Raw genomic sequence first — 12990 nt, forward strand, 5'->3', positions numbered from 1 at the left:
CCATCAGGCACAAGCTGGAAGTGTAGCAATCCTTGGGGATCCCAAACTAAGAAGCAGCCTCAGCTCATGCCAGTGTAACTCTGACTGAGTGGGGCTTCTCATGACATTCCATACCATAGATATCTTGGCACTAGCTGCTCATTGCTTTTGATATCATAGCTTAACATTTGTCATGCTTGCCTGAGAAGTGGAAGCCATTGGAGCCATTTCCTCCTTCCTGAGGAAACTCAAATCTGTCTCTACCTCGCTAAAACATCTCCTAACTGCCTAAGAAGCCTTCCATCTTCTGGAGATGCCTCTTGTTTTTTTGAACTTTCCAGCATGTGAAGACAACAAGTCATCGTGCTTAGAGCCCTGGATCCAGTCAGACGTTTCAGTTGTCTTTGTTATTACTAGAACTCAAGATTTGTTCATTGATGGCTTGGTGGAGTTACCCTGGAAGACTTCCTCTTTTGGATGAAAGCAGTAACCACAGAGCTATTTTGTAAAAGTAGAGTAGCACTGCTCTTTACTAAGGAAAGAAAAAGTGTTTGCTTCTTTTTCATTTGGCATCATTTTTTTCTAAATCTCACCTGTAAGATTCTCAGTTTATGACAGTTATTGAATTGTGGTTTCTTCCTTATGAACAGATTAGGCTGATGTGCCGTATTGCTTAAGCAGAACTGATCTGATCAGTGAAACAAAGTTGCCACGTGTCTAGCAATCCAGGAGTCGCACAATTTTTTTTTGTATGAGTAGGTCATCTAATGAATTTGTGATACAGATCTTTGGTTGATTTTCTGCCTGGTTGGAGGGCTTGTATACTATGAGTTTGGGAAACTAAGAGCAGAAGTACAGTAAACATAACATTTCAGATGGCATTATGAGATGTCTGTGTTTGTTCTTGCTGCAAAGTTCCAGCTTCACTTCTGAAGATCAGGAGCATACAAGTCTGACAAATCTTTGACTGAGTTTGGGCTTTCTGGACAAAATGGGTCTACTCTCCAAGTTAGGCCAGAAAATTAAAGAAATTTATTATTTACTTCAGTAGTTTGTTTTCATTGTGAAACATTTTATTTTTTGGGTAAATATTTTATTTTAAGTATGAAAGAGTTATAGGAGATTCATTATATTTTGTGGTTTGATTGTTTCCCATTCCACTGGAAGAAAATGATAACAAAATTTGTTTTCTGAATTTAAACAAATACCTTTCATTAAATAATATTTTGGTAGTGTGCAAGGCTGTCACAAAAATGGAAAATCCTGGATACTAAATGCATACATTTCCCTTCTACCCTGATACCAAATCGTGCCAGTATTGCTGTCAAGCACATGCAGTTTGTGCAACGGGATGTTGTACTTACTGTAAAGGTATATATACTTAATGGGTGATAGAAAAATAATTTGAAAAAATAAAACCCCTTGAAACTGAAACTGTTAGTTCCTAGGAAAAGGGGCTTGATATTTTTCTGATAGCAGTAAACAGAAAAGGCACTCCCATTTTAGAAGGAGAACTTTAATGAGTGAAGTTTTTATAGCAATCTGAAGATATTGATGTGCTGTATCATTGCAGACAGACTTTAAAATTTGTCAGTGTAATTTGTCTCTTGCTGTAGGCACATGGAAATGTCTCTGACTGTGCACCTGTATATTATGTTGTAAACTTTTAGCTCCAAATTTATTGGTTGGGCTTTGAATTTGTCTTTCTTGAAACAGATACCAACAGATACCAATATGAGTATCTTTTCCAGTTGTTCTCAGTGTATGTTTTATACTAATATCCATCATACAAAACAGGGGTTAGAAAACAAAAATTCTTCCCCGGATATATTACAAAAAGCAGTAACAGAGAAGATAGTAAGAGTACCATTTATCAGCCAGTTTATCTTAATTTCAGTGGAATTGATGAAAATGAAAGTGTAATTGAGCCTGTTCTGTTGTCTGATTTCCCTAGAGGTTGTATTAGTTTGCTCTTTCCTTAAAAATAGAGAAAAAAATCACTACATAAACAATTGTCCCTTTGTGTGAAGGTTCAAGCACAAGTGCGACATGCAAAACTCAACTTTGACAAACTGAAGACTGATGTCTGTCAAAAAGTGGATCTTCTGGGAGCCAGCAGATGCAACCTCCTTTCTCATGTGTTAACAACATATCAGGTATCCAAGGAAAATGTTGACCTCTGAAAGAATGTTTTCCTGTTAATGTGGCTTTTCAAGAGGTTACCATGGCAATATTCAACCGTAAGAATATGTAGCTGGTGTTGGAGGGAAGATGTGAAATTTGCACTGAAAACAAATTTCTGTTAACATTGGCACTGAAATTTTACCCTGTCTTACAGACAACACTGCTTCATTTTTGGGAAAAAACTTCACACACAATGGCAGCCATCCATGAAAGTTTCAAAGGTTATCAGCCATATGAATTCACTATGTTAAAGGTAAGGAATATATAGATGTATATGTTTGCCCAGTGATACCCAGTAAGAGATCATACAGGAGTGTAGAAAGCATATGTTGATATTTTTTCCATATATTTTCTGACATTTTTATCCCTGTTTTATCTTTTCATTTAAATACAGATTTTTTATTTAATATCCTTCTGACTAGCTGTGCTGGTGGGCTTTTCTTTTACCTTCCTGATGTTAAAAGGTTTCTGAAGATGTTTGCTTTGATCCAAAACTATTTCAGTCTAATTTGTGTAGGTAGCCTGTATTGTTGCTGAGTATTTATTCTTCATGCTCTTTTGTATCTAAAAGTTTGATTATTTGAACAACACATAGGATGTTTCAAGATGCATAATAACATTTAGACACCTTGGAGAGGAACTTGGAAAGAAAATGCACCTGCTTTGGTGTATCCTTGTGGTGGAAGAGGAGGCACATTTCGGGATGCTTTGTACCTTTTGAACTTCCTCCTGTGAAAAATTTCACCCTGATTTAAATTTGAAATTAGATTGGGAATTGTGCTAAAGAAATACCATCTATTTTGAATCCACACATGTAGCAAGCAACCCTTGCAGCAAAAACTAATTGTAAAAATGGTTTGGAATATTGCAGTGTGTTTAGGATGCAGGCTTTGTTATGAAAATCTTAACCAATTATATTGCTCACCTCCTGCACTGAAAGATGTGATTTCCTGTTTTTCTACTGATATGTGTGCTGATAAATGAAGCTAATCAGGAGATAGTTTAAAACTATCGGATTTTATGTAATTCTGTGCTTTCAAAAACAGCTGCTTGGGAGTAAAGCTGTGTTACTGGCTTTTAGTATCAGGGGTTTTTTTCTTTCACTCTCTGGAGTATGGGGTTATTTTCTATACCAAAGTCTTCTCCATGATCTCTTGTCCCCAGCAATTAGCTTCTGATTGTTTGCATTAAATGATTGCTAAGGTGATTAAATCAAAATCTGGTGATTGCATCAGGTGAGATTGTTTTGCCTAAGAGAATAGATGTCTGCTGCTACTTCAGTTGCATTACTAGGGTAAGTGACCTCTGCTTGTCACTTCTGGAGGGTGTGGTGAGTCCCATCTCACCTCTGCTACACCTGGGTGTGGAATAACAACAGGTGATTATGGTTAGGGAACTGATGCCTACCAGGCATATCATATGTTCATGCCAGAGTAGCTATATATTAAAAAGGAGCTGCAAACTAATTTTACATTGAGATTATGAGGTATGGTAGATAGCTCTAGCTGATCTAAGGTAGTGTAGTTTCTGATGGAGAAACTTTTGATCTAAAAATGTACCCAATGGAGATGCCATGTCTGTTGCTGACTTCATGCATTAAAATATAAAATCAGAATATATACTGGAGTAAAATATACATAAAATATTTCAGTGTGCCCATCTCTATACATTTAATTGGAAGTTACTTCTTTTAGACTATTTTTCCCTGCCTGATACCACAAAAGGAGTCTTTCTTAAATGGAAATTTTGAATTTGATGCTTGCAAATCATTCTTGTCCTTTATGATCCCATAAAAGACAAAATCTTGCTAATACAAATTAAATTGAATTAAATTAAGGATATGTGAATGTAGGATTAGTGTTCTACTTTAAAGCAAGAAACTAATGCAAGTCAACATTTGATTTAGACATAGATGGTTTTACTGAAAAATTAGGAGGTGCTATGTACTAGTAAACTGCTGTTTGTATTTTGTACTATAAATATATGCTTGTGTACCAGCTTTACCTCAGGAAAGAGACTCTGAAATGCCTCCCAGGATTGTTTCTGGAAAGAAAACATTGTCTTTAGAGATGTTTGCCAAACTCCCTTAATGAAAAGCAGCCCATTTGTTTTCTTTGCTTTGGGGTATGTGCAGAGAGCAGTATAATTGTGCTATTGCAGCTGTATTTTGTAACTCTTGAGTTTTGTGCTTGATGAAAGATGGTTATTAATGTGCTAATAGCTCTATGTATAGTGATGTAAAAGTATCTGTTACTGTATCCATCACTTCACTGTTACAGATGATGGGCTGCTGTTTTGGCAAAGCCATTCAAGTTTCATTGTCCTGAAATTAACATATATCAAATGAATTAAAGTTTATTTCAAGGGCTACTTTTCATGAATAATACCTTTTTCTAATTTCTGTTACCATTTATTTCCCTTAGTTACTTAAAGAATATTTAGTTGCATTTTTTAAAATTTAAATGCTAGAATACCAAACTTTCAAAAGAGTTTGTATTAACTTAGAAATAATAGTTGCACTGGTAAGAGAGTCAAAAGGCAGGAATCTCAGTGCATCTGTTTATTTCTGTGTGAAGTGGAATACTGCTGCCTGAGCTCCTTACATGGAGTACACCCTTGGAGTACTGTGTCCAAACAGATACTACAACACTTTTGCCTTCTGCTGACCTCTCCTGTAGTCTGGTATCGTCTCTTGTTTCTTTACTCATAGACAAGAATGCCTATGATTTTGCATCTCTAAGGATTTTGGGGAGGTGTGGTATTTCTTTACTTGATGGGAGGAAATTCTGAGACAACCAGCTTTTCCTCCTCCACTTCAGTTCTCCCCCCAAATAAAATATGTTCAAGTTATTGTCTCCTCAGTGCTGTTGAACTCTTTCATAAATGTTGTTACATCTTGGAATGCATGCCTGGCTCCTGAAACTGCCCTTGGCTGTGTTGCTTTGATTCTTTCTCTGTCAAGAAGTGCATTAGTTGTCCAAGGCACTTGGGAGGAGCTGTGGGTGAGCTGAGTACAATGTCAACACTGCTGAGTTAACTGCGGAGGGCAGATTTTAGGTGCAATCCAGATGATCTTGGCTTGACTTGAAAGCAGCCCAGATGCAGGTAAAGGAATTTAGTGAGTGAGCAGCAGTCAGAAATGGAACCTGAGCTGGAACCAGAGTTAGCTCTGCAGTGGAGGAATCCGTTGTCGGCTTGGATACCTAGTCTGAGTCCTGGGAGCAGGTTGAATATCACTGGGTGACTTTTGGTGTTAGAGATGGACACACCAGGCAGATTGTATGATTGTGAACTTGCTCTGCTAGTGTGTAAGGTCTTACTCTGATTTTTGTAGTATAAGAGAGATCTGAGAAGCTGGGAAGATAGGTTTCTAAATATGCAATGATCCTACTTCAAGCCACAAATATGATGTAGCTCACAACAAAATCCATTCTAGCCCACATGAGCAGCCAGAAGAGTGCTGTGAAGTTACACATCTGTGTGCTCTGAGCAGCCAAGTCAGGGCTATGTCATAATTCTGTTTAGTCACTGCACTTTCTAGATGGTGAGGCTTCTTCCCTTTCTTCTAATGTAACCTAAAACAATTAAGAGAATGTCATGGTTTTATTTCTATGCCAGTTGGCAGTAGTGATCACATTACTGTAGATTCGTCTTTAGAAAATCCTTAACTGTGGCTTAACATTCAGTTTCATTTCATACTCATTCTCTAGGTTTTTTAAATCTTTCTAAAAAGATACCTCAGTTTGTAGTGTACCTCAGAATGCAGAGTAGAGTAAAATAATTTCATTATTTGGTATCCAATTTTGAGTCCAGATAAAGTTGTTACATGGAATTATTGCATCAAAATACAGCTTCTGATTATTGACAAATTTTATAATAATCACCATTGAAACCAAAGCTGTATTTCAGAGCTATGTTTATTTTTCTGATACAGGAAATAGTAACTGCCATTATTATCATGCTGTTTCCTTCCCAAGGTACTTGTGAACTCCATTTCTATATGCTGTTTCCGTGGTTTGATCACAGTCCTTTAAATACGGATTTCCTGAAACACTGACAAAGGAAGCTTCTTAATATATAGGCCCTTAAAGAAGGATGCTTATTTCCCTGGGGTTACTTTTGTGAATATGCAGACTTTACTTCTAATAGTTAACTTTTATAGCTAGGCAGTGGTCAAAATAATTCTGGTTTTTGTCCAAAACCTTTGCAGCCCTTTTGGAGCAAGCTCTGAGGTGCTATACTTGGTGGCAGGCAGAGCATCACAACTGTTTGACCATCATCTCCTGATTCAGTGAGCTGTGTCCCCTGTTGTGGAGATATCCAGATGGTTCAAGTGCCCAAAGCAGCACAGTCCCCATCATGCAGAGCTGCTTTCTTTCTCTACACTGCACTTCTGTGCAAGTATAGTCAATATTTGTTCTTGAACTCGAGTCCTGGACTTCTTGGAGTCAACAGAATAATTCCCATTAATTTTAATAGCACAAGAAGTGCAGTCTAATCAATACCCAGTACATATGCAGGTAAAGGGTGACATCCATACATAGGTTATCTAGCTGAACTGGCTGGTGTCCTTATTCAGCATCCAAGAAGAACTACACTTACATGTGATTCTGGGTAGCAAGAGCATCAAATAAAAGAGTGGCAGCCACAGAATAAGGTTCATTTCTTTAAGGCTTTTTTTTATTATTGCTGTTTTTGTGACCTTCATCTTTTGACTATGTCTGCAGTGCTGAGGCTGCTTATGACAAATTCATCAGCAGTTCTATGCAGAATTAGCTTATTGAGAGGGGAAAAACAGCATATGCAGCACATGACAAATCTAGAAGTTTAGTTTCTAAAATATTGAAGTGTAGATTCCTTATACAGACAAATACTGAACCAAGCAGAAACTGGAATGCTCCTTCTGGGAACTCCTCTGTCCTGGTTAGCCGGGCAGTGGAAACAAGACCTGCAGCATGTCTGGGAATGCTTTTGTTGTGACAGATGGGCTGGACGCCATAACTTTTATTCAGTCAATTAGGCTGTGGTTTTTCATTTTACTTTACTCATGAAACACTTTCATGTTTTATTTAAATTCCAGATGCAAAACCACTACATTTTTGTGGCTTTTAAGTTTGTATAGAAGGTGACTTTTCTGTTTTATCCTTAGCTTTTCTATTTTTTTGGGGGAGGCATGAGGATAAGTTGGAGTGAGATGCACTACTATCACTATCAGGGCAACATTAATAAATTTAATTACAAATGGTCAAGAGTATTCACGTGTAACATGGTTTAATTTTTCAGAGACTGAGTTGGATTTTAGAAAGTGGAAATTTTTTTCACCTTCACAGTAAAACCGTTTGATAGAGATAGAAATAGTTTCATTGCTAACATCTGCTTTACCTAATTACTGTGTTCCATTATTTAATTTTTTAGACAGAATTTCTAATTGATACATAAGAGTAACAACTAGTAGTATATTTATCACTTCAGAGTCAATCTATAATGCTTGTGTTGGCTTGTTCTCGTCTCCAAACTTTGGTTAAAAAAAAGCTGACCATGAAACTGCATGTCGTTATCTTGTAGCACAGCCTTTCAGACTGCAAAGGAACAGTAGGGTTTCATAATGCCACACCTGCCCTTCATCAACTATCATCCAAGATTTTAACCCTTTTTTTCAGATTCAGGATACAAGCAGCATCTTCCCACTACCACTGCAGTTGCCAAGTTTGTGTAAACAATTGTGGAGGGGAAAAAGAGAATAAATAAGAAAAGAAGAAGTATATGAGCAACAAACAGATGTAAAGAATTTATTTTTCTCATCTGAAAAAAAAGGAAAAGAAGGACAAAATAAGCAAATCCCCAGAATAGCGAAGAAACATGCCATCTGGCCTGCTTTGCACATGGTATAGATAGATTTACTTAGAAATATTGAAAATATTTACCTAGAAGTAATCATTTAGAAATATTAGAAACAGACCAGGAGTTTAGAAGTTGCCACATGTTACCTTCTTATATAAAGTGTGTTCACAGATTCAATTTAAATGAGTAACTTCTAACACCTTTAATTCTGCTTGAGTCAGATACTGTTTTGATATAGTATAAAACCATTCTTGTTTGATTTCTCTTGGTTCTAGAATCTGGTTTGGTCTCAAATCACGCATTTTAGCTTCCCTGATTCTAATTGGTTTTCTTCTTTACATTTATATTATGGTTATGATCTAGAGCTTGCAAGATCCTGTGAATAAACTAACAGAAAAAGCAGAAAAGGAGGACCAGCAGATTGAGAACACCAATTCAGTGGAAGATCAGCAGAGTCAGTAAGTCGCATATTCTGTATATCAAAATAATAAGTATTTTTGTCTATAATCTGCTTCCTGGTGGCTAAAGTCACCAAACATAGTAGAGATACAGACACAGCTGGTCTAATTCTTCTGGTTACCTCAATACAAAAATTCCTGAAATGTTGTAATGTGTACATCAAAACTAATAAGCTTTATGGTGAAATTAAGAGGTTTTAAAAGGCCCACAAAACCCTTATGTGTTTTTCATCTTTTCTGGTCTTCTTTTTATTTTTTTTCAGCTTTTGCTTCATTTTTTCCTTATTAAAAGAAATTGTAAACAACTATACATAGGAGAAGATATATGAGCATTGTATTTCTCCTTTCAGCAGCATCTCCTTTCACCTGGAAATAGGATATAGGTTACTGATTGCTCCGAGTAGCAATTAGTTTTTGTAATGTATACAGCATCAGTTAACAATCCGATGAAGCAATAGGTGCTTAGTATAAAGTACATCTAAGTGAGCTGATGCTGTCAAGTTTTGAGTTACCTGTAGCTCTGAGCTGAGAGAGACTTATGAATGGGCTGCTGTGGGTAGAAGAGAAGAGGAGAAAGAGATGTGATCCCTCCCCTACCTGACCGTCAGGATTCAGTTGCCAGGAGATGCAGTGTTGATACAATCCTGCTGCCACCTGTTATTTTGACTATCCCTGCTTAAATGAAGCACCCAGCTAAGGATCAGTTGCCAAAAAGCAGAGAACAGCTTGACCCATTAGTGGATTTTGCTTGGCTATTTATAATAATGGATTTTTAAGGATTTCAGGTTTTCTGGTTCAGATTCAGAACCACTGACCAATACCACTTTATAAATTGGTTAGATTTGGTGCTGTTGGTATTAGAAAGGACTTGACTTAAGTACCATTTGGTAGGTGGTTATCTTCACCTACCAAATGGTACTTATCTTCACAGCACCTACTTCCCTCTGTGTCATCTCACATGATAGTAACAGAGTTTAATAAACAGCTCTCTCCTCAGTGTTAAATATGAAGTTCTAGAATGAATGTGTGATTTATGCAAGATGTGTGTATTGGCACCTACCAGGAAATGCATCAGATACCATGTCATGTGTTTATTCATGGATTATCTTTGGCCTTGTCTGGCATAAAAGCGAGGGACAAAATATGTCACCCTTTTGCTGTCTAAAACCATAAACAAACATCTAAGATTCGAGAAGAATTACACAAGACAAAGCTTTTTAAATCCTCACAAATTTTCCATTCACAGTAAACATTCATTATACTAGAATTTGGCCTGAATTTAATTTTCCTCTACCACAGTCCTACCCCCAAGAGCAGGGGAGGTGTCTTTTTCTGTCCTGTCACTAGAGGGTAGGAGGAATGTGCCCACACAGTCCTTTTCACCACCACATCAGCCCTGTGGCTGCTTCAGTCCCAACTCTCTGAATGGCTTTACACAAAGTAATAGCAGTTGGAAAGTGTGTATTCTTCATTGAAGAGATCACCTTTTTTTAAGAGTTGCACATAAACTGTACCTTTTTTTGTGTCCCTGTTGAGAGCTTTTTTCATCAACGCTGCTGATCTGTTATTTTAGAAATCTGCTGACATGGGGCAAAACTATCCTGACTGTTGATTTTTAATTAGTAGCTGTTAAAAAGAGAAGCACAAAGTGGTTGGTTGCCATTTTTGGGGAGAAGGAGGGGGAGGGAGCTAGGGAACAGTTGCAGCTCCTTCGTGATAGCTATGAAAGACCAAATGTGCAAATGCAGAATGCACAATACTTTTCAGTAGAGGTTGAGTCAGACTAAAAATGGAAGCTGATAGGGTTTGCTAGTTCAATCTAATTTTCATTTTCAACAGACCTGCCAATGAAGCAATGAAAGGTAACAACAGACCAGCAAATGCAAGAGTCCATCTGTTATTACAGTGTATTTGTTAATGATACGAATCTGTAATGATTTGACCAAAAAGAGGAAAATGTATTGTTATTTTAGAGCCTTGGAATTATTTTTCCAATTTTTTTCTTATTCTTTCAAATTAAGGTTGATTTCATTAGATGACGAGAGCCATACCAAGGAATCGAACTATTCAGGTATTATATTTCATGTTTTCATAATTCCATAAGTGCTGTAACACTTGGGTTTTCTTGTTTGGTTTGGTTTATTTCCTGTATCAGCTTCACCCAGCAAATCCCTGCAAATGCATTAAACCAAAGGCCAGGAGAATGTGTTAATCCCTTGCATGTTACATCCCACTGCATTTCATTCAGTCATTCTTAGACAGGTCAAATGGCTTGTGTTCCAGGGCCTAATTCTTCCATGGGGCATGTACCCTTCAAGAAAGGGATCTGCAGGTTAGTAGGTGAGACAAGGGAAGTGTGCCACTTAGCTCACTAGTTTGTTCCAGTCATTAAACTGTAGTCTCTGAAAATTTTGATTAATTTAGTGGAACTTCTGCCCAAAAACCAGGCAAGATCATACTCAGCTGCTGCCAGTGACCTTCTGTGTTGTTGTTATCCAGTGACACAGCCAGCCTCCAATTGGAAGGGCACTGAGAAAGAAAGGGGGGAATAGATACTAGTGGTAAAAAGGGAAAATCTGAGTACATACTAAGAAGCAAGTGTTTGCAGTGAGGGTGGTGAAGTACTGTAAAAAGTGGAATCTTCATCCATGGAATTCTTCAATATGATCTGACTTTTTCTACTAAATTAATGGAGAATAATTTTAATATGTTATATTTTATCCTTCATTAAGATACTTATAAGGTACTGCTTGAAAGTCAAGACTACTCTCAAATCTTTATTTCAGTGGGTTAATTGTATTGGTGTCTTGAGCTCATCATCTCATCTTTATTTTTGAAGTTTTTGTTTCCACTCCACTTTACAACCTCCCTTTTCAAATATGAAATACATAGCTGGACAAGAGATTTCTGATGTTGTTCTCACCTATCATGCTTCTAGAAGGTAAAATCACATTACTGTTTCTATATCCAAGAAAAACATCCCATTTTGCTGCAACATCAAGTTTGAAGCTCATATCTGAATACGTTATTTACCAAGGCTCAGTTCCTTTTAGCCATAGCTTTTCAGGATTCATTTGTCCTTTCTACAGCATGGCTTATGTTCCTTAGTCCTGGAGATGTAACTTACAGCTTGGTAGTATTGAATTCTCCCAGCTTTGACTACAGAAACCAAATGAGTGGACTATCTGACCACCTCTAATAGTCTGTTGGTTGTTTGCACATTTTTTTTCTAGAGTGATTTTGTGTTTACTTCCAGATGACTGCTAAAGCCATTGACTAGCAATGGATAAAACAGTAAGCCTTGCAGATCTAAACTAGAAACACTTCTGCTTTGCAATTATTCCTCCTAACAACGTGGTTTTGACATCTGTTAGTTGTCACATTCCTAATCCATTCAATATGTTTGTTATAGATGTTATGCAGTGCTAACTTTTCAGCTGGAAGGCTCTGCAGTGCAAAGTCAAGTTGTTTCTAAACAAATATCTTTACTGAAAAAAGCTCATAGTTTTATCAAAGAATTAAATTAGCTGTTTTTTTTCAACTAGGTCTGCTTTCCATGAAATCAACAGTAAATTATTAGAGGAGCATTTATTATGCTCACATTCTTTTGCTGGATGCCATACTGAATGGCATTCCATTAATCTTTTGACTGGGAGTAATGGTGATCTACCAGCCCGTAGTGGCTTACAGTTATTTGAGTCACTCTGTTTAATTATGGTTCTTTGGGTGTTTTTTGTGATAAAGACACAATATTAGGACTTTCCCAGTGTTTTGAAATTACATCCATTTTGGAGTGAATTAGATCAGATATATCTTTGACAAGATATTTTAATATATATGGGTACAAAATCTGACATATTTTCTTAGCAGTTGTTTTCTAGTATCTCAATTACTTATGGATTGTAAAATATTTCACCATAATATAGTACCTTGTTCTGTCTCTTTCTTCATCACCCCTAAAAAACTGAAGTGTTTTGAAATATTTCTAACTGGTCTTCTAAATTTTTTCCATCTTCATACACCAGCAGGTCTATGCCATTGCTGAGATTTTTTTTTCTTGTATTATCCTCTATATTCTAAAGTCATACAGATACAGTGCTTCTAGTGAGGGAGCTATGTTGCTTCTTAGTTTTCCTCACCAACTACTTTTACTTCATAAGTTCATTTTTTTTATCATTTGCTCTGCATTTTTCCTTACTACACTACGGATGCCTTTAAGATTGGCTCAGTCATGTTCACCACTCAACTAAGGCCGGCTTTGGGCAACAGTTGTACTTTTTCCATTACAGAATTGTGGCCATCCATATCCTACCTGTCATGAACTTCTCTTTTGGAGTTTCTTTTCCCCTCTGCCAGACAGTTTACGGTTGGGATTTTCCCCTTTAGCTTTGTGCATTGTGCTTTTATGAAAGCATCATGTATATTAGTTCATATGTTTTTATCCTTCTGCTGTCTATATGTGTATAGAGTGTAATCACCTGTGCTCATGGGTTCTTAAATGACCAGCTGATTTTTATGCTTGGAGCAC

The 12990-nt window shown here is 36.9% G+C and overlaps 1 protein-coding gene across 7 annotated transcripts in view; it reads left to right on the forward strand.

Moving 5' to 3' along the window:
* Positions 1-12990, forward strand: part of ICA1 (islet cell autoantigen 1) — a 66077-nt gene that overhangs the window by 40200 nt on the left and 12887 nt on the right. For all 7 annotated transcript variants that reach the window (XM_084226116.1, XM_084226115.1, XM_084226117.1 and 4 more), the window contains 4 exons: positions 2010-2135; positions 2318-2416; positions 8368-8462; positions 10484-10533. In XM_084226116.1, the coding sequence (XP_084082242.1) occupies positions 2010-2135; positions 2318-2416; positions 8368-8462; positions 10484-10533 (370 nt within the window). The remainder of the gene's footprint in view (positions 1-2009; positions 2136-2317; positions 2417-8367; positions 8463-10483; positions 10534-12990) is intronic.

This window comes from Fringilla coelebs (assembly GCF_963513975.1).
Source record: "Fringilla coelebs genome assembly, chromosome: 1".
Taxonomy (NCBI): domain Eukaryota; kingdom Metazoa; phylum Chordata; class Aves; order Passeriformes; family Fringillidae; genus Fringilla; species Fringilla coelebs.